Source organism: Heterocephalus glaber, unplaced genomic scaffold, assembly GCF_053883595.1.
Source record: "Heterocephalus glaber isolate CG9 unplaced genomic scaffold, H.glaber_assembly_v1.0 deba00001461, whole genome shotgun sequence".
NCBI classification, from domain to species: Eukaryota; Metazoa; Chordata; class Mammalia; order Rodentia; family Bathyergidae; genus Heterocephalus; species Heterocephalus glaber.
The window spans coordinates 4134522-4161179 of record NW_028258308.1 but is presented as its reverse complement, the minus strand read 5'-3'; the positions used below and the strand labels follow the sequence as shown (position 1 = coordinate 4161179).

The window sequence follows — 26658 nt, the reverse complement described above, 5'->3', positions numbered from 1 at the left end:
CTAGTATTCTGAATAAATAGATTTTGTAAATATTCTAAATGATACATGATTCAGATAATAGTTAAAATATATTTTACTTAAAGCTAAATTTTATTGCACAATGGAGAGAATGTACTTAAAGCCACAGAGCTATACACTTAAGAATGGTTAAAATATTAATTTTTATGTGGTTTTATCACAATAAAAAATACAAAATTTTTGTGGAAAAAATATAGTAAAGGTAACCTGACAATCAAATGCATAAAATATTTTCCAAATATCCTAACAATGAAAGGAACTAAAGAAAATACCTCCTGGGGCTGGGGATGTAGCTTAGCAGCACCATGCCAGCCTGGCAAATGCAAGGACCTGAGTTTGATTCCCGGTACCAAAAAAAAAAATGCCCCCAAATTTCTAATGTATTTTAAATATGATTTTTAAGTAAGTTATTTTCTTGATTCATACATTTATTTTTTTGGTACCTAGGATTTGAATCCAGGGCTTTGTGCATGCTATGTAAGAGCTCTACCACTGAGCTACATCCCAGCCCTTTTTCTTTTGAGACATATTTTCACTAAATTGCCCTGGCTGGCTTTGAACTTGTAATCCTCCTGCCTTGACCTCCTGGGAGGCTAGGAGTACAGGCGTGCACCACTATGCCCAGCCTGTGATCCATCTTTTTTTTTTTAAAAGATTTTTTTTGTCCCTCAGCAACTATAAAGCAACTTTTAGATTCAAATTCACAAAGGCCGTATTGAAATTTCAAATTATCAAGTATGAAAATGAAAAATTTATAAAGAAAACCATAACAACTTAAGATTTTATCATGTTATAACTGTACAAACTAATATATATTAAGTTATTATTACTCAACATGTCTTCAAAATATTTGTATGTTGTTAAGACTTTTGGTTCAGTTCCTGGAATTGCAGGTTATTTTTTAAATGCTCTGTTAAAAAATAAAGTGGTTATTAAGCCACCAGATGGAGCTCCATGAACGGTATTTGGCCCTACTTAAAAACAAAGCAAAACAAAACAGAAAACAGTATTCTTTTCATAGTATAGATGCTGTATGTTACCATATTTTTCTCTTCAGTTTAGAAGTAGTGTTCTGAAAATACCTATGTGAGGTCATAGGAACAACTTGGTATTTTAATTTTACAAATGTTTGAATATTCCATATGTAAGGCAATATACATCAAAAGATGAATGTAATCTTTGCTTCATGTACCTTACCTGACTATGTAGGTGTCACAGTTATTTTCTTCTTGTTCCACATATCATATAGTCTGTTTGAAAGGTAGTCGTTTATGCCAAGCTGCTGTATTATTCACATTAATACTTTATAATTTTGTGGGTCACAAATTTTGATGATGGACTAGGTTGGTTACATAAGAGTTAACCTGTGGAATGTATCAAAACAGAATGTAGGCTCTGTATCCAACAATTATGATTTAGCCACTCTTGGGGATATGTATTAATTAATTAATTTATTTATGTGTACTGGGGATCAAAGTCAGGACCTTGCACTTGCGAGGCAGGCGCAATGCCACTGTGCTAAATCCCTGGCCCAATATGTATTATTTTTAAAAACAGGTTTATTGAGGTATAATTCACATACTGTGCAATTCATCGATCCACAGTTTGCAATTAGATGGTATGTAGTGTACTGTCAGTGTTGGGCAATCAATTTTAGGACATACTTGTAATCCCTCTAATACTTCTTAAAATTGGCTGTCACTTCCTATTCTCTCCCTACCCTCATAACCCTAGACAATCACTAATCTATTTTCTGTCTGTATAGGTTTGCTTATTCTGGACATTTCATATAATATGTGGTCTTTTGTAACTAGCTTCTTTTATTTCGCATAGTATTTTTAGGTTGATCCATGTTGTAGCATGTATCAGTATTTTATTTTCTTTTTGTTGCCAAATAATATTCCTTGTGTGGAAGAAATACTCATTTTTACAAAGCTTCTGGGTAATATTTCCTTTAGTTTTGTTTTTGTTTGGTTTAGTTTTCTTTAATGTTTGGAGATTAAACCCAGGGCCCTGTACATGTTAGGCATACTATCCCTGAGCCATATCCCCCCAACCCATAGCTATACCCACTAAATTAAATTCTGTGTGCATGGAACTCACCTCAAAAAAGTTAACTGTGTATTTATAATGCAGTGAAGAACACTTATCTATAATTTTTTATTTCTTGTACTTCAATAGAGCTCTTGTATAATTTAAAACTAGGTGTTGCTATACAATAGTGACAATATCATTTTAGTAGGAAAAGAGCAGGAGTTGTTTTTTTTTTTAATGAAACTTGGGGATGTGTGTGTCTTCTTTAGGCTCAGATGAAAAATACTGCAATCTGTTTTTAGAAAAGTTTGAAAGCTACTATTCTTTAAACATTTCAGTATCATCTTCATCTCATCAATTCCATTGTCTTCTCTGGGGTTAAGTGGTAAGCTATGGTTAGTGAATGTGAGTTGAGTTTACTAGTTGAAATAACTAGCAAAGTTAGAGGTTAGATGTTTTGAACTAATAATGCAAGGAAAGGGTGAGATGGTTCTGGAACCCTACTGCTTGGATTACTTTGTCAGGCAGTTAATCATAGGGTTAGAATCAGGTGTTAGATTCAGGATCGTTATCATATTTTTGATGTAGCCCTGAGTTAAAATACATCAATAAAATAGATTGGTTTAGAGTCATTTAGTTAAAATGTCACAGCATATTATAAGAGAATAGTTACTCTCATTTTATAAATTTATCAACCAACTAGATGGTGGTGCATATTATTTACATAACAGTAATACTGGTCTCATATTAAATAATATATTTATTAAAGTAAAATAGTTGCATTTCATCACATAGAAATACAGTCAGCCCTTGATATTTACAGGGGATTCATTTGGATACGCTCTGCAGACACCAAAGCTCACAGACTGGCTTAATTGATTATTGCAGCCCAGTTCACAGTAGCTAAGCTATAGCATCAGCCTCAGTACCTATCAATAGATGAACAGATAAAATATATATATGTATTATGAATTATTCAGCCATAAAGAGGAATGAAATTGTATCATTTGCTAGAAAATGGATGGAACTGGAAATCATTCTGTGAAGTGAAATAAGCTAGACTCATAAAGACAAATATTGTATGTTTTCTCTCATGTGGACTCTAAAAAAGAGGGGGAGAGAGAGATGACATGAAAATAGAAGGGGTCTATTAGAGAACACAAAGGGAACAAAGGGGAGATAAGAGCAAAGGGGAGATAAAAGCAAAGGCCAGATTGGGTGACAGAGGTAAAAATGATCCAGTTATGTTATGTGCCTGGTATATTGGCCAAAATGAAACACATTAGTCTGTATAACTACTATGCAGTAATAAAAATTTTCAGAAATGCCTTATTACTTGCATATTGTAGCTGCACATCCTCAATATTTTGAATCATTTCTAGGTTACAATATATAATGCAATCATTAATCTAAATAGCTGTTATACTGTATTCTCTAGGGAGTACTGACAGCAGTACTCCCTGCATTTTTAAGAAAACATTTTGGATCTATGATTGGTTGAATTTCCAAATAAGGAGGCAAGTGCAGATATGGAGGGCCTGCTGTACACAGTTTAAATTACTGATCATGTTGCTTTGTAAAATAAGCAGAAGCTTTAAGCACCTTTTGATTTTTTCCACTAAAAGTGAACTTTTGTGCCTTTCTACTTCTTTATATATTCCAAACAATATAATTTGCCAGGCTTATTAATTTCATTATGTATGATCATTTTTATTTTTATTTTATTTTATTTTTATTTTTATTTTATTTTTGGTACCAGGGATCAAACTCAGGACCTTGCCCTTGCGAGTCAGGAGCTGGAACCACTGAGATAAATCCTCAGCCCTCATTTTTAAATTTTATAATATTCTGAACTTGCTTTTCAGGGTTGGAATTTTAGTGTCTCCCTATTATGGTTATTCTGCAAAATTTGAAATTACTACTAAGGTAATAAGTAGTATATAAAAGTATTTTCATACCATTAACTTTTGTTAAAATATAGCTGCTCTTGAGATGCACTTGTCACTGCACAATTTAATCAAATAGTGAATTATTTTAATAATAATATAAATGCCTGTAAAAGAATTTTTTAAACATGAAGTACTTTTTGAAAGTAGTGTGTGCTTTCTATTGGATTGAAAACACTGGTAAAAAAAATTTTTTTGTACAGTTAGCTTCTAAAATAATATTTCTTCTGTAGCTGAAAAATATAAAACTCGGGTCTATGAAAGATAAAATTTTCTGTAAATATTTTTAATCTTTTTTGGTATGTAGAATTGTATATTGAATTGTTTGAAAAAAGGGTCATGCATCAGGCTTAACTTTGATTACAAAATTGTGTATGGGGCCAGGGATTTAGCTCAGTGGTGCCACCGTCTGCCTCACAAGAGCAAGGTCCTGAGGCAAGAAAATGTATACACATTTTAAGAAAATAAAAACTTGTATTAATATTTTAATACTAAATTTATTGAGACATCATGATCTAAATACAGTTACAAGCAGTGGTCAAAGTAGTAGCCATTAGCTTCCAGACATTCATTAGTACAATGAATGGCTGCTTGAGTCACTTTGGTCAAATTGTCCACTGAGATTGCTGCACATTTTTCAATTTCTTCTCTAAGGGCTGGCAGTGTAGTGGGTTTTCTGCAATATATGACATCCTCTAGGGTCCCCCATAGGTAAAAGTCTTCAGGTGTTAAGTCAGGAGAACAACATTCATCTTATACAAGTTTTTCTTTTCCTGAAGTGTGTATACATTTTTTGGCAGACTCTGTGTATATATATATGTGTGTGTGTATGTGTATAAAAGATATAAATAACACAGATGAATCTTACCAATGTTGAGCAAAAAGATAAGAAAGAATGTGTTGTATAAATCTACTGTCATAAAATTCAAACACAAAATTTAAATTATACTTTTTAGGCAGGCATATATAAGTGATAAAACAATAAGGAAAAGCAAGAGGATGGTAATCACAAAAGTCATAGTGCTATTTACCTCAGTGGGAAAAGTATGGGTTTGGAAGGACACTTAGAGGGCTTTTAGGTGTTGGCAGTATTTTAGTTTTTGTCTTTGGTGGTAGTTACATGAATATTTCCTTTATGTTAGCTAAACTCTGTGTATCTACTTTTATCTCTGTTTACTTTTCTGCAAGCGACTTTAAATCATAATTTAAAAAAAAAGAAAAAAAGGGAAATTGGGAAAGGGGTAAGAAGTAGAATAAGAAAATGCTAGAAACATGGATGTGTATTTATTATATAAGTGAGGTATTTTAAACCAATGGGGAAAGAGATGTATCTCAATGAATTATTATGAGGTAGTTAGGTATCTGAAGGAAAAACATTAGATTACTGAATCATTCTGTTATCATAAATGTATTCCAAATAAAATAATAGAATAATAATAGAATAAATAATAGAATAATTAGAAATCAGTTTAGGAAAAGAATGTTTAAAAAAATGTATTCCAGATAAAGATTTAAATATAAAAGAAACTATTAGTGGCAGAAGCAAAGATTATACTAAGATGTAAAATGTATTCCTTGCAGGAAGACACTGTACATCAAAAAATTGATAGATTAAGTATATAACAGCGCCCTAAAAGAATTAACAAATAAAAATAAAAAACAGACTGAAAAAATATTTACAACATCTATAATAGTTGTATTTTTCATAATATATAAAAAAGGTCCTAAATTGAACAATTTAGGTACTAAAAATTAGGTAACAATTAATATGTGAAAGAAATAATGTACATATTTAATACATTTGAAAATATTCTCAGCATTTCCAAGAAACAGAAATTCAGGATAGACTGGTAACATGCAGTATTTTTGAGAATGCTGGGAAATGAGTTCTTTAGTGAGAATGTAAATTGGAGGAGCCTCTTGGGAAGGCAGTTTTTCTCAACATTTAAATTATGTTTTTATCCCCATAATTCCATTTCTTTAAAAATTGCTCTTCTAGAAACTTAACACAAGGGAGTTCCTTATAGCATGTAGAGTAGGAAGAAATCGTGACCAGCCCAGTGTTTCTCCCTAGAGGAATAGTTAAGTAAATTAATTATAGTCCAAGTATAGAAATTGCCATTGTTAATTTACTTACCATGAAGTGGAACTATCAAGGCACATTGTTTTTTTAAAAATTTTATTTTATTGGTACATTTTAGGTATACTATATAATGACATTCATCATTGGAAATTTGCACCTTTACATGATCTCTCTTCGTTCTTATTTTTTCCCCATGCCCCTGCCCTCCCTTCAACCCCTCCATCCTTCCCTATTTACAAAGACTTTGTTTCGATTTTTTCATTTTCTCATGTTAATTCCATTCCCTTCTTTCCTTTCCCCTACCCCTCCCACTTCCTTCCCCTTTGCCCCTTTTCTTCCTCTTTCGCATTATCTATTATACTTTTTAGCCCTTATTTACACTTTCAGTTTCTCAGAGTAGAGAAACTATTTGGTATTTACACATGTGTGTTCTATTTATTTGAGTTAAGAGTATCACCTCAATGTGCATCCATTTAGCTATAAATATCTCTATTTTTTCATTTTTTATGGATGAGTAGTACTCCATTTTATTTTTTTAAAAACCCACATTTTCTTTATCCAGTCTCCAGTTGATGGGCCTTTGGGCTGTTTCCAAGTTTTACCTATTACAAACTGTGCTGCTATGAACATGGATGCACATATATCACTGCGATATAATTCTTTTAATTCTTTGGAGAAGATACCCAGCAGGGGAATAGCTGGGTCAAATGGGACTTCCAATCCTAGTTCTTTGAGGTATCTCCATACTGATTTCCACCGTGGTTGCACCAGTCCATACTCCCACCAAAAGTGGAGCAGTGTGTCTTTCCCCACAGTCCCGCCAGCATTTGTTATTGGTTGATTTCATGATAGCAGCCATTCTTTCTGGAGTGAAGTGGAATCTCAGCATTGTTTTCATTTGCATCTCTCGAATAATCAGTGATGTTGAACATTTTTTTCATATGTTTATTTCCCATTTCTACTTCTTTGAGAAATATCTGTTCATTTCAGATGCCCATTTTTGGGTTGGGTCTTTACATTTGGGAGGTCTGATTTTTGTAAGTTCTTTATAGATTCTAGATAGTAGACCTTTGTCTGAAGAACAGCAGGTGAAAATTGTTTCTCACATTGTGGGTTGTGTCTTCACTCTGTTGGTGGTTTCTCTTGCTGTTCAGAAGCATTTCAATAAGATGAGATCCCACTTGTTGATTGTTTGTGCTAGTTCATGGGCAACTGAGGTTTTGTCCATAAAACCTTTTCCTACACCAATGTCTTCAAGAGTTCTACCTAACCTCTGTTCCAGCCAGTTCAGCGTTTGTGTTTTAATATTTAAATCTTTCATCCATTTTGATTTTAGTTTAGTGCATGGTGAGAGATATAGATCTAGTTTTAATCTTTGGCAAGTTGAAACTCAATTTTTCCAGCACCATTTATTAAAGAGGCTATCTTTCCTCCAGTGAGGGTGTTTGGCTCCTTTGTTAAAGATGAGGTGGATGAGTATGTCTGGAGTTATTTCTGCATCTTCTAATCTGTGCCACTGGTCCTCAGGTCTGTTTCTTTGCCACTACCATGCTGTTTTTTTATCACAGTAGCTTTGTAGTATAGTTTCAAATGGGGGTTGTAATACCCCCTTGCCATGTCTCTGTTACCTAGAATTGCTTTTGCTATTCTGGGTCTCTTCTTGTTCCAGATGAATTTTTGGATTGTTTTCTCAAGGTCCGTGAAGTATGCTGCTGGGATTTTACTTGGGATTGCATTGAATCTATATAGCAGTTTTGGAAGTATGGCCGTTTTTACTATGTTGATCCTTCCTACCCAGGAGCAGGGTGTGTCTTTCCATTTTCTGATAGCATCTTCAATCTCTCTTTTCAGAGTGCTATAGTTTTCAGAGTGCTATAGTTTTCAGAGAAAAGGTCTTTGATTTATTTTGTTAGGTTGATTCCTAGGTATTTCAGTGGTTTTTTGGATGCTATTTTGAAAGGAATTGTTTGCCCTGTTTCTCTCTCAGTGAGTCTGTTGTTCATGTAGAGGAAAGCTATTGATTTTTGTGTGTTGACCTTGTATCCAGCTATTTTATTGAATGTGGTTATTAAGTGTAGAAGACTTTTGGTGGAGTTCTTGGGGTCTTCTAATAGAGTATCATGTCATCTGCAAATAATGACAATTTGACTTCTTCATTTCCTATCTTTATTCCTTTTATTTCTTTGTCTTGACTAATTGCCATGGTTAATGTTTCCAAAAGTATATTGAACAAGAGTGGTGATAGTGGACATCCTTGTGTTCGTGATTTTAGTGTGAAGGATTTTAGTTTCTGATCATTTAGTATGATACTGGCTATTGGTTTTTCATAGATGGCTTTTATCAGATTGAGGTAGCAACCGTCTATTCCAATTTTTTGTAGGGTTTTTATCATAAATGCATGTTGGATTTTCTCAAATGCTTTTTCTGCATCTATTGAGATGATCATATGGTTTTTGTCCTTGGCCCCATTGATATAGTGTATTGCATTTATTGATTTGCATATGTTGAACCATCTCTGCATCCCTGGGATGAATCCCACTTGGTCAGGGTGTATGATCTTGATGATCTTCTGCATTCTATTTGCCAGTATCTTATTGAGGATTTTTTTTTTTTTTTTGTACCAGGGATCAAACTCAGGACCTTCCACTTGCGAGGCAGGCACCAGAACCACTGAGCTAAATCCCCAGCCCCTTATTGAGGATTTTTGCATCTATGTTCATTAGTGAGATTGGCCTATAGTTCTCTTTTTCGATTGGGTCTTTCTCTTTGGGGATTAAGGTGATGCTTGCTTCTAGGAATGAATTCAGGAGTATTGCTTCCCTTTCAATTTCATTGAAGAGTTTAAACAGTAGTGGCAGTAGTTCCTCTCTAAATGTCTTTTTTTATTTTTATTTTTATTTTTTATTGTTTTGGTACTGGGGATTGAACTCAGGTCCTTGTGCTTACAAGGCAGGTGGCGGAACCACTGAGCTAAATCCCCGGCCCCCTCTCTAAATGTCTTGTAGAATTCAGCAGTGAAGCCAACATGACCTGTTCTTCTTCTTTGGTAATTCATACGTATCTAGGAATCTGTCCATTTCTTCTGTGTTGTCCATCTTATTGGCGTATAGGTTCTGGAAGTAGGTATTGATGATCCTCTGGATTTCTTCTGGGTCTGTTGTAATTTCACCCTTTTCATTCCTAATTGCATGGATTTGGGCCTTTTCTTTCCTTTTTCTGATAAGGTTGGCTAAGGGTTTGTCACTTTTGTTGATTCTTTCAAAGAACCAACTCTTGGCTTCATTGATTTTTTGTATTGTTCTCTTAGTCTCCATTGCATTGATTTCTGCTCTGATCTTTATAATTTCCTCCCTTGTATGAGCTTTGAGGTTGTCCTGCTCTTCTTTTTCTAGAAGCTTGAGGTTTAGCATGAGGTTGTTTTAATTGGGCTCACTCTGTTTCTCTAATATGAATATTCACTGCTATGAATTTCCCTTGTAAGACTGCTTTCACTGTGTCCCATTGATTCTGATATGTTGTATTGGCATGGTCATTTAATTGTAGGAACTTTCTGATTTCTTCTTTAATTTCCTCTGTGACTCATTGGTTGTAAGGATGTGTGTTGTTCAGTTTCCCTGTGTTTATGAAGTTTTTGTGGGTTTTTTTGCTATTGATCTCCAATTTCTTTGCACTATGGTCTGATAATATACAGGGGATAACTTCTATTCCTTTGCACTTACTTAAAAATGTTCTGTGAGCGAGTATGTGGTCTGTTTTGGAGAATGACCTGTGTGCAGCTGAAAAGAATGTGTATTCTGATTTTTTGGGGTGAAACACTCTGTAAAGATCTGTTAAGTTTATTTGTTCAAGATTTTGATTGAGTTGTAGCATTTTGTTGATTATTTTTTGTCTAGTTCATCTATCTATTTGTGACAGTGGGGTATTGAGGTCCCCCACTACTATTGTATTAGTGCTTATATGATTTTTCATGTCTGTCAGTATTTGTTTTATATAGTTGGGCACACTAGTGTTTGGTGCATATATCTTTATGATTGTTATGTCTTCCTCTTTGATTGTTCCCTTTACAAAGATGTGGTGTCCTTCTTTGTCTCTCTTAATCGATGTGGGTTTGAAATCCTCTTGATCTGCAATGATGAGTGCTACTCCTGCTTTTTTTCAGGTTCTCATCACATGGAGTATTGTTTTCCACCCTTTAACTTTCAGTCTATGAGTTTCTTTTTGACTTAAGTGTGTTTCTTGTATGCCGCATATTGTTGGATATTGCTTCTTGGCCCATTCTGCCAGTCTATTTCTTTTGATTGGTAAATTGAGATCATTAATATTGATGGTTATAACTGATACTTAATGACTTACCCTTGTCATGACTTTTTCTTTTTGTTGGATTCTCCCCCTTTGCATTTAATTTCTTCTCATGTGCCGTGGATTCATTCTGCTGAGCTTAAGGGTTTTGATCCTTGTTGTCTTTTCCTAGGGTATTGTCTAAAATTTTTTGGAGTGCTGACTTGGTATTCATGAAGTTCCTAAGGTGTCCTTTGTCATGAAAGTATCTTGTTTCTCCATCAATTTTGAAAGATAATTTTGCAGGGTACATCAATTTGGGTTGGAGGCTGTTTTCTTTTAGGGCTTGAAATATGTCACTCCAAGCTCTTCTTGCCTTGATGGTTTGCGTTGAGAAGTCTGCTGTGATTCTGATGGGCTTTCCTTTGTATGTGATTTGTTTCTTTTCTCTAACTGCTTGTAGAATTTTGTTCTTCTTTTGGGTTTCTGGAATCTTAAGTATTATATGCCTATGTGTAGATACTTGTTTTGATCAAGGCTAGTTGGAATCCTACATGCCTCACTTATCTGTGTGTCAAGTTCTTTTCCCCTGCTTGGGAAGTTTTCTGCCTTGATTTTTGTGAACAGTTTTTTTTTTAATGTCATCTGCACTCTCTCCTGTTTCTTCATTGATTATGATCTGTCTTATTTTATTCTTCTTTGCATTGTCTAGCAGCTGCTGGATTTATTTCTCATGGTCTTACAATTTTAAAGCAGTTTTTCTTTTACTGGTCACTAATTGCAATCCTATCTTCTATATCTGAAATTCTGTCCTTACAATGGCTCATTCTGCTGCATAGAGTTTCAGTGGAGTTTTTAATCTGGAAATCTGTGTGCATATGTTTTATCGATTCCATTTGTTTCCTATGTTGGGATTCCATCATGTTTCTTAGCTCCTCTATTTTTTTTTCTGTGTACTCTCTAGATTTATTAATCATGTCTTGGACTGTGGGCATAATCTCCGCTGTTATCTGAGAAATCATTTCTGATTTCCTTTTTTCCAGATTGTCTTTTGTTGCCAATTCAGGGAGTCCAGGTGTTTGAGTATCAGATTGTTCCATCTCGTTTTCCTTTGGGGTTGCTTTAGGTGATCTGGAAGTCTGGTTTTGAGGCTTGTTTACGTGTCTTCTCATTTCTATGTGGACTGGGGGGTGTGCTTCTGGTGCCCACGTGGCTCACTTCCTCTGCACTGGGATCGGTGCTACGTTGGCCCAGAAGCCTCCTCCTATGTGCTGGGAGTGGTGCTATGGCAGCCCAGAAGCCTTGTCCTCTGCACTCAAGGTACATTGTTAATAAATTTTTTTTGCCATCTACTAACATTTTGAGAGATTTATGTAAAAGCCATAAAATGCCTCAATTCTGTCTATATAGCTATATGTATATAGGTGTGTGAAAATGTCTGGAAGAATTTTCATAAAAATATCAGCAGTTATCTCTGGAGTGAAGTGGGCTATAAATTTTCTTATTAGAATTTCATGTAGTGAATATTTGTTATGTAACTATTTTTAAAGAAAAATTTCATTATTGTGTTTTTTGAAAGATGTATTATCATAGAATTAGAAATTTAAAATTAGCATCAGTAAATGAGAACAAAACTATTTAGTTGATGATTGGAGAAGAGTCCTTTCTAGTTTCTTTGACTCTAATATTTTCTTTGGCAGAAGGGATATCAAAAGATTGCAGTGTTTGTTTATTTTTAAAGGTAACATTTTTTTAAAAAGTACAATACAGAAGTATTGGCTTTACTGCTTTCTTAGTTTACATTTCCATAAATTTGGAATTCTTAAATTTTTGCCTGAAAGTTTTTATCTAATTTGTAGTTTTACTTTTTGTCTAGGCCCATCAAACTCCAGTGAAGAAAAAGAATCCTGGAGAAGAAAGGAGGAAAATGTATGAGGTATAAAGATATTTGTCTGCTTATTTTAAAACTTTGCAGAAATAATTATAACAAAAAAACCAAAACCTTACAATATAAAGCCTCCAAACCTTTCCTCATTTCTTTCAAACACATGTCTGTAACCTATTTGTTTCTTTCTTTTTTAACCACTCTGAGCATACCTTTGCCATCAGTATACTAACTTCCCTGACTAAAAAAATAAGAAAAGTAGGAATTATTATCAACAAAATATTCTTTTTTTATTTAAGGAAGCAGCAAGAAAGAAAAGGTCGGAATTTATTGACAAAGAAAAGAAACAAAAGTATCAGGTAGCTTTTTACACTTATTTTTCTTCCTTTGCCAAGTTGTAGACGCTAAGAATTTTGAGTTCTAAGAAGTATGTCTTTAAAATTATTACAGATAAGTTTATTGAAGGCTGAACAAATGAAAAGGCAAGAAAAGGAAAGGGTAAGAGGATAACTTATTTTTTCCATGATACATTTCTCCCCTTCCCCACACACATACTTAAAAAAGAGTACACTGATTTCCATTTTATAACTAAATGTATTTCATATATTTTATATTAAATACTTGAAATGGTGTTTTGTTTGTTTGTTTCTTTTCCCCCAAAGTTGGAGAGAATAAATAGGGCCAGGGAACAAGGATGGAGAAATGTACTAAGTGCTGGTGGAAGTGGTGAAGCAAAGGTATGCATTTGATATCAGTAAAATTATGTGTTATTGTTACTTTTTGTCCAGTTTCACCTCATTCTTCAAACTGTGTTACTGACTGCTTTTCTATGAATATTTAATTTCTTATCTAGAGTTTTTCAGCAATTACCTATGATTTCTTAGCTTTCTTTTGTATGTTGAATTAATTACTAATATGTCACTTAAAATTGCTTTAAAACGTTTCATGTGAAGATTATGATACACTTCATATCAGAGGAATCAAATACAGAATTAAACAATTTGTTATTATTTTTCGTGTAGCTTTAAAAATTAAGTTTGTAGAAGACTTTTTAATCTGGCCCCTGCCAGTCTCTCCAAGCTCATCTCCCTCCATTTCCTACCTCACATTTTATGCTGTACTCAGTGCTGAACTAAAGACCTTATTTGTAGTTTCTTTTCTGTATGTAGCCTTCTGAATCTTTTGTCTTTGTAGTTGTGTTTCTCTTTACTTGATGGCACCCCTCCTTTCTTCCTCCCACTCAGCCCTACTTTCTCATTCATTTACCTACATAACCAATTAGCTAGATAACTACCTAGATTTGTTAATTCAGACATTCCCTTTGGGTAGATGCACACTGTATAACCTTGGGCAAGTTACTTACCTTTTCTGAGCTTTAGTTTCTTATTAACTTTCCTTTTCCCCTGAGAACTGAGCCAGGAGCTAGGTTAGCAAAGGCTCAGACAGTACTTTTCCTGTCTTTTTACTGTCATTCTGAGTCTTGTGCTTACCATCCATCTGATAGACGCCTCTGTCTGTGGTAGACTGATTTATAAAATGTCTCCAAAATTCCTGGCCCCTGGTGCATACACTTCATCTTCCCTTCCCTTGAGTTATGGGTGGAGTCTGTGAGTGTGGTGCTAGAGTAGCTCCTTTAATTAGATGATGATGTGAGGCAAAAGTTTAAGGGATAGTCACATCCATGATTACATTAACATAGAAGACTTCTTCATAGCTCAGTGGAAGAAAAAATGAGGTCCAGAGAGTTCTACTTCTGTTGGCATGGAGTATAGCAAACATTGACTTGGCAAGATGGTTTAGGTGGCCTAGATTTCTGACCAGTAACTGGGAAGAAAATGATGACCTTAGTATACACCCATAGCAAATTGGATTCTGCCAAAATCAGTGAGCTTGGAAGAGAGCCTGCTCCTCAGAAGAGAATTGTAGCCCTGGCTGACACTGATTTCTTCCTTTCTGCCCAGTGAGATCCTGACCCAGAGATCCAGCTAAATATACCTAGACTGTGAGCCAGGGAAATTGAGCTAATAAATGGATATTGTTTTATTCTGCTGAGTTTGTGATAATTTGTTGCACAACAATAGAAAATGAATGCACTACTATTTTTCTGTATTATCATTTTAATTTCTGTCATTGAATTAGCTGTTAGCATAGCTTTACACTGTAAATTTACTGGTTTATGACCATTAATCTTGATATTTAGTTATACAGTATTTACCAAGTTGAATTTTTCTTGTTTCTTTTTCATAGATGTTATGATTTAAAAAAAAGTTTACTTTGTTTTATCTAGATATATATAATTTGTTCTGAATTTAGATGTTTTTTAATCTCTTTAAATGAACTTTTTAAAAACATATCAATAATTCATTGAGTCATTTTTTTCAGTTCTGCATTAATGTAGACTTCTACACTGTTTTTAGTAATTTAACTTTAAGTAGAGCTTACTATTTTCTGAATGATAAAGAATAAGTTGGAGGGCCAGGGATTTAGCTCAGTGGTTCTGCCGCCTGCCTCGCAAGTGCAAGGACCCGAGTTCGATCCCTGATACAAAAAAAAAAAAAAAAAGAATAAGTGGGTCAGACTTCGATCCATTCTAAAATTAGCTTGCCCTATATCTTACGTGAAAACTTAGTCCAAGTGTGGAGCTCAATACTTTGTGCAAGTCTATTTATTAGTGTTGAGATTTTGATTATTTTTCATATCCTCCATGTAATAAAGTATTTTGCCTGCATCTTCTGTGTGATGTATTTTTCCTGTGTCTAAAGCAATATTTAATTCTTATGGTCCACCTTTATCAGTCTTACTTGATAACTAATTGAGATAGCTTTTCAGTAGATAACATGTGCTTAATAGATTTTGGCTTCATTTTATTAACTTCTGTAATGCTTTCATTGAGGAAAAAAATAATTTATTTTCCATGACATAAAGCAATCTCTATGTTAGTTTCTGTACTTATTCCTCAGTTTGAAATATTTATCTTGCTAGGCTTCTTTTTCCCTCTTGCAGTACTGGTGATTGAGCCCAGAGCATTCACACTGAGGTATATCCCCAGTGCAATGTCTTATTAATTTGCACAGGCTGGGCTCAAACTTGTGATCCTCCTGGCTCGGCCTCCCAGAGTTCTGGGATTGCGAGCATGTGTTGCCGAGCATGTGTTGCCATACCATGGTAGGCTGTTTGATTTTCCATAGTTGCTAAGGACCTAGAGGCTCAGTGTAACATGAATCAAATCAAGGAAATTCCCCAAATAAAGATGAAATGGAAACTCAGCATTAAGGGAAATATTTCAAAATTAATACTATTATTTATTATATACTTCTAAATAGTATTTTTATTCACAATGTAAATATCTGACTGATTCTGACTATGATTTGCTAAATCAAGGGCTTTGGTTTATATCTCTTTTGAATATGGTTTTAGAAAAGTTACATATTCCATATATATAGTTTTGATCATCTGGTGATCATAATATGCAAGAGGTGTATCTATTGTTTGAAGATACATTGTGGTACTATTCACCAATAAAAAGGAATACTCTGTTTATACATGCAACATGGGTCAATCTCAAAAACAGGCTGAGTTAAGGAAGGCAGACAAACCAATATATGTCATATAGTTCCATTTATATAAAATTACAGAAAAGGAAGATCCAATTCATAGCAACAGAAAACACATTGGTAGTTTCTGGCAGTGAGAGGCCATTTGCTTGTTTGTTTGTTTTTTGGTACCAGGGATTGAACTCAGGTCTTTGCGCTTGCGAGGCAGGTGGCAGAACCACTGAGCTAAATCCCCAGCCCAAGAGGCCATTTGCTACAAAGGAACAGGAGGGAATTTTTTGGGGTAATTGTGATTGTGGTGGTTATGTGGATGTATCACTCTAGGCTTATGATTGGTCAATTTTATGATATATAAACCGGCTTCAATAAAGGTGATTTCTAAAAGGTCATATTGCTTCAGTACTGTATAAACATTTTCAGAGATGTTTACCTACTTTTGCTTTTGCTCATAAGAAACTTTATAACACAAAGTCAAGATATTATCATTGGACTAAACTTAAAGAACGAACTGTTTTATAGGAGATGTGACAACCTTTTTACAGAATTCTGCTTCTGATTCTTTTGTACTGTGGATCGAACTCAGGACCTTGCGTATGCAAGGCAGGTGCAGTGCCACTGAGCTAAATCCCCAGCCCTGCTTCTGATTCTTGACTGAAATGCTCATGTTGAAGAAACTTGAGAAACTCCTTGATAAAGTTTCCAGCTTAATTTTAATCTTTCCTATTTCTAGTAACTTTCTTCTCTTGTACTATAATTTGAACATGTTTATTATGTATACTTAAATTGAATTGATTTTTTTTAAATCATACTTTAATTGTGTGCAACCTACTGTCCCAAGATGTTAAAGCAAATTTCTTCTCATCAAGTTACACTGGAAATTCTGACTAATTGTTTTGTGTATTTTTTTTTCTTTCTTTCTTTGGTCCTGAGGATTGAACCCAGGGCCTTATGGACTAAGATACATCTATCCCTTTTTTATATTTTTATTTTGGGACATGGTGTCATTAAGGTACATAGGCTGCGCTAGAACATGGAATCCTGGCTCAGCCTCCCAGAGTACTGAGAGAATAGAAGTGTGCAACCACAACCAAACTTTTGTATCTTTTCTTAACCAGACTCATTACTTAGATTTTAGTATTGGGGAAGCTCTTCCTCCTCTACTGTCAATATGCTGGCTTCTGGTTTTCATCACTTCATAAAAGAAAAAAAATGGTTTTGTTAAGGCTCCTCCCCTTTAGTCATATCTGTCAAATTTTTAATGCTGTTGAACTCTGCATTTGAGATTATTGATTTCCTCTTCTTGATGAAATTCTTCTACAATAAATTCTGTAGCATAGTACTCTTTTTATTTACTTTAAACTCTGACCCTTTCCTAACATGTCTTTGTGATTGAGTCCTTGTGTCTTTTCATTTTTCTTTTATTGTCCTGCAGAGAATCCGTAAGTCCATTCAGCATTTTCTTTTTCATTGATTCCCTTTACTTACTTCTAGTCTTCTTGGCTTGGTGTCAGGGCAATAACCCTCTAATTAGTTTTTCTCTACTTTGATCTCTCATTTCTGCTTATAATGCATGCTATTGATTTACTGACCTTCTTAAAAATGTTTTGGTATACTACTGCTACTAGAAAGTTTAGAAATGCTTTTTGTTGTGGTTATGTGAATGCATACACCCAAGACCAGCAGCACTTAGCTAAAGCAGCCTTTATCATCAAGCTTAATGCTCCCTATTTGGCTTCCTTGTAATTATGTTTGTCATCAGACTTCCTCTCTATCCTATCTCTAGCACCTAAATATATACATATATGGCTTATTTTCACTTTAATTCTTTGATTTGTACCTTTAACAGTCTCTCTGTTACATTGCTATCGGGGCCAAGTTAAAAAACAAAATGAAACAAAACAAAAAACTTTCTCCAAGACATTTTTTTAAATAGAGATTTTTACTTTTGATTGTTTTGTGTTTTGTGAATTCACTTAGTACATACTACTTAGGATTGTCCCTGTTTTTCATTTATCTCAAGATTGAAATGTTTTCCAGTTTTGTGGTATTTTTCCCCCAACATGTTTGAAAACTAAGGATAAATATCATATTTTGACTCTTATCTACATATAGCATATGTTTTAGTAATGTGTATACCTTCATATCTACTGTACTTGTTAAATAGATTTAGAGTATGTTAAAAACCATATGCAAATGCTTTCATTAAATATAAGCCTGTGTGTGATATAGGCAGGTTCTGTTCTACTTAGAGGCTATATATATTTAAATTTCATAGAACAGAATCACTTGAATTATATAATGTAAACTTGTTTTAAAACCTATTCATTAAGACTAGATTTCTCCAAATTTGCATGAGTTTAGAGACATTTTAATGTTTTTGTTTGTCACATTAAATTGTTTTATTGTTAGTAACTAAGAATTTGACTTTTTGATTGATAATGGTTATAACATAGTAGAATATTTTGCTTTTGACCATGTTTATTAATATACTCAAATTAAGTAACTGCTCTTTGAAAGGTGAAATTTAGTTTTTTCTTTTGAAGATAGTACAGGCCTTTCAGGCCTTAGAAGACAAACATGTGAGAGCTCTTTGTTTAATCCTTAGGCTCCTTTCTTTGGCATTGGAGGGCCTGTAGTTCCATCATCTTGTTCTTCTCGAGGACAATATGAACATTACCATGCCATTTTTGATCAAATGCAGCAACAAAGAGCAGAAGATAATGAAGTGAAATGTAAAGGAGAGATGCATGGTCAAGGGCTTCCAGAAAGGTATGGCTGTATTCTGCAGAAATTATTTATGCTTTGTTTCAGAGAAAGTAATGAAAGTCACTGTGCATATTTATCTACAGAGATATTCTACCTGGAGTTCGTCCAGGATTTCCTAATGGGGCTGCAGGTCATCACCATTTCCCTGATGCTGATGTTATTAGAAAAACTTTGAAAAGATTGAAGGCCGTGTCTAAACAAGCCAATGAAAACAGGTTGGACTGTGATGATCCATGAATTCATCCTTGTGTGTAACTTTGTCTTTTGTCATGTGTAGTTTAGTACCTACACTTGTAGATGTTTTCTTCATTGTTTACATGGAGTATTTTTTGCTTCCTCAACGGATTACTTTTTTCAGGTGCAAAATTGGCCCTTGATTACATTATTACAAACATGTAACTCTTCGGCCTCATTTTTGTGGCTTATGTATGTGTTTAGACTGAGCATACTATTTAAAGGAACATGTGATAACTTTCAGCCTACATGTGGTAGCAATAATTTTATCCATTTGCTTTAAATTAATCAGAATATAAATTTAAATGGACTCACAGTTTATGCAAAACTCCAAAGCATATTTTATATCTTTTCTTCATCACTTAGAAGCCCATTTTTCTCTTTGTTGTTTTACCATGTTTCCTCTACATTCTTCTCTGATTTATACCTCTTTGTGATCTTTTTCATCAGATCTTTCCTATTCTTCTTTTAAATTAATTTATGGTAACTGGTAATAGCTATAATTTTCATAGTCCATTTTTTTCTTTAGTATGCATATGTGTTTTCTTAGATATTCCCATGTCTTCTCTGAAACATTCTGGTGAGTTATAGAATAGGTGACATTTTATGAAATTTTAGTTACATCGTCTTTTCCTTGTAATTTTAAGATGTTCTAAAAACCTTTATAATTCCCTTCATGTATTACACTAGGTGATTAAAATGTACTTAAGTTCATTTTAAAAATAAATATACTTCATCACGATAAATGATTGGGGAAAGTAAAAACATAAATATAAATTATAAACAAACATAAGGTGTGAAGCAAATTCTAGATTCCATGTTTGAAAAAGAAGATTCAATTTTTGTTGAATAGTAAAGAATATTTTGTGTGGGATTTTTATCTTCCTGTATTATTGGTCTTTCTAGTATATAATGCACTTTTAATTAGTAAACTTTATTTTTAGAACAATAGGCTCATAGCAAAATTGAATGGAAAATACAGAGTTCCCATATACCCTTTATCCACTCATGCACCATTTCCCTATCCTCACCTGAGTGACCTGCATTGGCCTGTTATTACCCAAAGTCCATAGTTTACATTAGGCCTCACTCTTGGTATTATACATTCTATGGCCTTTAACAAGTGTATAATTATGTATGTCTACCATTGTAATATAATATGAAATAATGTCACTGCCCTAAAAATCCTCTGTGCTCTGCTTATTTTTCTCTCCCTCCTTTTCCCTTCCTTTCTTTCCCCCAGAAACTACTGATTACTTTACTGTCTTCATAGTTTTACTTTTTCCAGAGTATCATCTAATTGTAGTATGTGGAAATTTTAGATTGGCTTCTCTCATTTAATATTCATTTAAGATACCTCCATATCTTTTCATGGCTCAATAGCTCATTTCTCTTTAACATTGAATGATATTCCATTGTATGTGTGTACCACAGTCTATCCATCAACCTGCTGAAGGATATCTTCATTGCTTGCAAGTTATGGCAAAGCTGCCATATAAATTGTAAATAAAGCTGCTACAAATATCTGTGTACAGGTTTTTGTGTGAACATGTTTTCAATTCATTTAGGTAAATATACCAAGGAGCATGATTGCTGGATCATATGTTAACGGTATGTTTAGTTGTATAAAGGACCACCAACCATCTTTTAAAGTGGCTGTGCCATTTTGCATTTCCACCACCAGTGAATCCCACCAGAGGATGCTTCCCATCATCCCCTCCAGCATTTAGTGTCAGTATTTTGGATTTGACCATTTTAATTGATATATGGGGACATAACACTGATGTTTTAATTGCAGTTCTCTAGTGACATGATATTGAGCATGTTTCCATATACTTTACACCATTTCTGTGTCTTTTTGGTGGTTGTCTGTTTTAGTCTTACCCATTTTTTAATTGGGTTGTTCATTATCTTACTAAATTTTAATAGTTCTTTGTATCTTTTAGATAGTGGTTCTTTATCAGATTTTTTTCTTCTTTTTCAGTCCTGAGGATCAAACCCAGGGCCTCAGGCATGCTAGGCAAGCACTGTATCACTGAGCTACATCCACATCCCAGATGTCTTTTGTAGTCTGTCTCTTGTGTTCTCATTTCCTTGATACTGTCTTTCACAGAGCAGACATTTGTAACTTTAAGAAAGTCCATCTTATTTTTTTTTCATGGACTATGCCTTTGGTGTTATATCTAAAAAGTTATCACCATACCCAAGTTTATCTAGGTTTTCTCCTATATTATCTTACAGGAGTTTCATAGTTTTGTGTTTTACATTTACATCAGTGCTTCATTTTAAGTTTTGTGAAGGTTGTAAAGTGTGTGTCTAGATTCATTGTTTTGGATGTGGATGCCCAGTTGTCCCACAGCATTTCTTAAAGTCTTGTTTTTCCCTTGAATTGCCTGTGCACCTTTTAAAAGATCAATTGACTATATTTTTGTGGATTTATTTCTAATCTCTGTCTGTTGATGTAGTTGTACAGTACATATGTGCTTTAGCCAATACCATGCTATATTGATTACAGTGGCTTTATAGTAACTCAGTGGCTTTATAGTAAGTAAGTCTTGAAATGACATAGTTTTAGTCCTCCAATTTTTTCTTCTCTTTCAATATTGAGATGGCTATTATGGTTCTTTTTTTTTTTTAACCTCTTCATATAAACTTTAAATCAGTTTGTTAGTATCTACGAAACAGCTTGCTGGGATTTTGACTAAGATTGTGTTGAATCTGTAGAATAATCTGAGAAGAATTGACATCTTAATGATGTTGAATCTTCCAGTCCTTTCTGTTGTACTGAATATTTCTGTTTATTTTACTTTTCTTTGGTATTTCTCTTCTGACTGTTGTAGTTTTCTCTTTTAGATCTATGCGTATTTTGTTAGATTTATACATACATATTTAATTTTGGGAGGTGCTAATATAAATTATAACATGTTTTTAATTTCAAACCCCACTTGTTCATTGCTGGTACTTATGAAAGCAATTTTATGTGTTAACCTTGTATCTTGCAACCTTTTCATAATTGCTTATTAATTTTAGGAGATTTTTTTGGTCAGTTCTTCAGGATTCTACACATAGACAATCATGTCATCTGTGAACAGAACCAATTTTATTTCTTCTTTCCCAATCTGTTTACTCTGTTGTCCTTCTTTTATCTTCTTGGATTAGCTAGTGCTTCCAGTATGATGTGGAAAAGCAGAAAGAGCATATTTGCCTTATTCTTGATCTTAGCAGGAAAGCGTCATATTTCTTATCATTAGCTTTTGGTTTTTTGTAGATATTCTTTATAAAGTTCTAGAAGTTCCCCTCTTTAGTTTTCTGAGCCCTCCCAAATGGATGTTGCATTTTGTGAAATGATTTTTTTTTTACAACTATTGATATGCTCATGTGATTTTTCTTCTTGTTTTGTTTTTTGTTGGGTGATTGTTTGTTTGCTTGTCTGTTTTTGAGACAAGGTCTCATTATGTAGCAGAGGCTGGCCTTGCACTCACATTACTCCTGACTCAGCCTCCTGAGGGCTGAGATTACAGATGTGTACCTCCATGCCAGATGATTTTTCTTTAGCTTGTTGGTGTAATGAATTTTATATGTTGAGCCAGCCTTGCACATCTGACATAAATTCCACTTGGTTTGGGCATATAATTCTTTATATAGATTAGTTAGATTTGATTTGCTCATTTTTTTAATCTGTATTCATGGGAGAATTCGTGTGTAATTTTCTTACGTCTTCACCTAGTTTTGGTAATAGGGTAACTGTCTTCATGAGATGAGTTCAGAAATATTCCATTTGCTTCTAACTTTTGGAAGAAATTTTAATAGTATATTTATCTTTTTCTGCCTATAATTCCATCAGTTTTTGCCTCATTCATTTTGATGCTCTGTGTTAAGTATATTGGTATAATTTTTTCCTTAAATATTTGGTAGTATTCAACATTGTATCCCTCTGGGCCTGGTGAGTTTGGGAAGGTTGTTAATTCAGTTTCTTTCATGAATGTGGGCCTGTTCAGAATATTTGTTTCTTGAGGGACTGGGGATTTAGCTCAGTGGTTCCGGTGCCTGCCTCACGAGGGCAAGGTCCCGAGTTTGATCCCTGGTACCAAAAACGACAACAACAACAACAAACACTATGAGAATATTTGTGTCTTATTGGATGCCAATTCTTCAAGAGTTGGTCTGTACCATCTAGGTTATCAAATTTGTGGGCATAGAGTTGCTTGTAATATTTCTTTATTCTTTTAATGCCTATAGAACTGTAATAATATCTTTTCTTTCATTTTAGATATTAGTAATTGGTGTCTTCTCATTCTTAGTCCTGCTAGAGGCTCATTGATTTTAATGATCTGTTCAGATAGATAGCCAGCATTTAGTTTTATTGATTCTTCTCTATTGACTTCCTGTTTCAATTTCATTGATTTGCTCATTTATTTATTCTTTTCTTCTGCTTCTTTGGATTTAATTCATTCTTCCATTTCTAATTTCCTAAAGTAGAAGATGAGATGTGTGATTTTGGATATTTCTTTTGTAATATTTGCATTCAGTGCTACAAATTTCCTGGTAAGCATTGCTTTTACTCTGTCTCACAAATTTTGAAGTTGTGTTTTAATTTTCATTTAGTTCAAATTATTTAAAAGTTCCTTTTGGTATTTCTTCCTGTTCCCAGTATTATTTAGAAATCCATTGAAATTTTCCTATTATCTTTCTGATTCTGATTTCTAGTTTAATTCTGTTGTGGTATGAGAACAGACATCTTATATCTCTTTTAAATTTGTTAAGCTTTGTTTCAAGGCCCAGAGTGGCCTAGTTGGGGAGTATCCATGTGAACTTGAGAAGAATGTGGTTGTTGGATGAAATAGTCCATAGATGTTAATTATACCAGTTGATTGATGATGTTGAGTTCAACTGTGTCTTAATGACTTTTCTGCCTGATAGATGTACCCATTTTTGATAGAAGAATGTTGATGTTTCTGACTGTAATAGTGAATTCATCTTTTTCTCCTTCTGGTTCTATCAGTTTTTGACTCATATATGTTGATGCTCTATTGTTTGGCATCTAGTTTGTGTTCTCTGAGTTTCCTAGATCTGTGGTTTGATATTTAACATTAGTTTGGAGGAAATTCTTAGTTATTATTACTCTAAGTGATGCTTCTATTCCTTTCTTTTCTTTCTGATATTTTCATTACATCTATATTACACATTTTATAGTTGCCCCACAGTTCTTGGATATTCTGTTCTTTTTTATTTTAGCCTTTTTTCTTTTACTTTCACTTTTGGAAGTTTCTCTTGCCGTATCTTCAAGGTCAGAGGTTTTTTTCCCTTGGCTCTGTGTATTCTACTACTGAGCCCTTGAAAGGCATTCTTCATTTCTGTTGCAGTGTTTTTTTATCTGTGGTATTTCATTTTTATTTTTTCTTAGAATTTTCATCTCTCTACTTATATTATCTACTTTTTTCATTAAAAACTTTGGCATGATAATAAATTTTTTTAAAAATCTCTAATCTGATAATTCATTCCTATTACATTGGACTCCGATTCTGATGTTTGTTGAGTCTCTTCAAACTGTGCCTTTTAGTTTGCCTTGTAATCTTTTGTTGAGTGGTAGTTAAAAGGTACTAGATAAAAAAATCATAAATAGGCCTTTAGTAATGTAGTCCTAAACTGTGGAGGGAAGAGAAGTATTCTGTGATAGGTTTCATTGTTTTGATTAGCTTTTGCTTCTGGGCTGTGAACTTTACTAGTGATTTTTCAGTTTTGTTTCCCCCTTAAGTAGGCCAGGACAGCTGGAGAGGACTTGAGTATTTTTACTTCCCCTGTAGAAGGATAGAGTTGACTAGAGTTGATCATTTTCTTTTCCCTAGATAGGTAAAAATGATAAATCCTCAGCAGAAGATAGGGCTGTAGCAAAATAATTTCTCTTGTAGGCAAGAAATATTAAGAACAGAATCCTGTGGCCTATTTTTAAATGATTGCTTTTTCCTTCCTCTTGGAAATCAGAAAATATTTTTTTTACTTTGAGAAGCTGGTAGAGTTCTAGAGATAGAAGTCAAGTACGGGAGTCCACCTAAGATTGAGTGCTCAGGAATTTTTGGCTTTCAGCCTTGTCAGCATCTATCCTCAGCAATTTGTCAATTATAGTCTGTTTTTCTATCCTGATAGTGATTCCCATGGAAACTTCTGCTCTGGTAAGTTGTGATTCTCTCTATCTGCCTGTCTGTCTCTATAGCTTTGGGGGCAGTAGTTTGCCCTCTTCATCTTTGATGGATATAATGAGAGTTACTGATTTTTCAGTTTGTTCACCTTTTTACTTGTTGTTAGGATAGAGTAGCTACTTCTAAATTTATATATTTACCGGAAACTAGGAGCTCTAGTATTATTTTGCTTTGTTTTTAAAGGCTTAAACTTCTTAAAGTAATCAGGGTTGTTGTTGTTTTATTCTGTTTTTTGCTTTTGAACATACTAATATGATCAGGTTTCTATAAAACTACTTTTGCTAACAAACCATTCTGTCTCATTTAGATGGCTGCTTTTTTTTAATGTGTTAATTTTACCTTTTAATATTGAAGAGTAAAATTTATTTTTCTTATCATCATGGAGTATATAGTCCAAAAGACTAAGAAAAATCATTCCACAAATTAGCAAATGCCACAAAAGATCATGAAAGTGCCGTGAGCATTGATTTGGGGGGGTACAAAGAAAGTCTGGCAAGTAGATAAACACAGAATGAATGAATAATGAGGACTGATTGTATAAGTAAGTTACTTAGAACTGGTCCTTCCATGAGTGACTGATTAAATATTAGGTGCTACTGTTTACTACTGTCATCATTCTCATCATCACCATTCACTATTCTTATAGGCATCTTGTATGTCATTAACCTTTTGTGTAACAAGTATAGAAGAATATTGTGGAATCTTCATTTCCTGTACCATTTTGCTTTTAAATTTATACTTTAAAAATTTTTTCTTTAGCTCCTAGCAGCTATTGGTAATTATTTTCCGCACTTGAAATATTCCATTTATAATCATCCTTCAGAATTTTAAAATTTCCTTTATCAGTAAAGAATTTAATCCTGGAATGTGAATATGAAGTTCCTCCTCAGATCTTATTGCTTCCTCATGCATTTACAAAAGAAAAGGAAAAACAGGAACTTTTCCCCTGTTCTTATCTGGTTAAAAATTAGGAAAGTTTGTCTTAAAATAATTCTCATTCAAAAAATACCATAATTATCTCATTGTTTGATATTCTTTTTCCTGTTATATGACATTTTTAACCCATTTTAGTGTCTTTGTATTTTACTGTCCACATTTCTAATTTCTTACTATTTTTTGTGTTAAATATAATGTTTATATATCATTCTTTTATTATTAATCCAGCCCAATGTTTTATTGATACTAAGTGGTATACTTTGTAATTTTTATAAGAGCATTTGCATATGAATTCTTACAGGTTCATGAAGAGAATGACAATTAAGAAGTAAATTGAGGGGCCAGGGATTTAGCTCAGTGGTGCAGCCACCTGCCTTGCAAGCACAAGGTCCCGAGTTCAATCCCTGGTACCAAAAAAAGAAAAAAGAAAAAAAGTAAATTGACTGTTTTCCTCTTTTCCCCCACAAGCATAACACAAATACATAGTTTGTGCCAAAGTTTACTACTTTAGAGAATAATAAGAGTAAAGATAAGAGCTAAGATAAATAAGAATACTAGCTTGGTATATATGAAGTAATAAATAGTAATGCATGTGAAAAAGACAGTTTATATGTTTTGAAACATAAGGAGTCACAGAACTTTTGAAGTTGATTTTCATATGTTTTGAACCAATCTTGCTTCCTGGAGCTCTGTTTTATTAACCTTTTCATCTTCAAAGACTGATATA

The 26658-nt window shown here is 33.7% G+C and overlaps 1 protein-coding gene across 9 annotated transcripts in view; it reads left to right on the top strand.

Annotated features, from left to right (window-relative positions):
• The window catches only part of Nek1 (NIMA related kinase 1), a 182049-nt gene that overhangs the window by 43868 nt on the left and 111523 nt on the right, over positions 1-26658 (top strand). For 5 of the 9 annotated variants that reach the window (XM_021264927.2, XM_087217005.1, XM_021264928.2 and 2 more), the window contains exons 13-18: positions 12236-12295; positions 12544-12603; positions 12695-12742; positions 12907-12981; positions 18404-18567; positions 18648-18779. In XM_021264927.2, the coding sequence (XP_021120586.2) occupies positions 12236-12295; positions 12544-12603; positions 12695-12742; positions 12907-12981; positions 18404-18567; positions 18648-18779 (539 nt within the window). The remainder of the gene's footprint in view (positions 1-12235; positions 12296-12543; positions 12604-12694; positions 12743-12906; positions 12982-18403; positions 18568-18647; positions 18780-26658) is intronic. The other 4 variants (XM_021264929.2, XM_087217007.1, XM_021264931.2 and 1 more) reach the window with 1 other exon arrangement.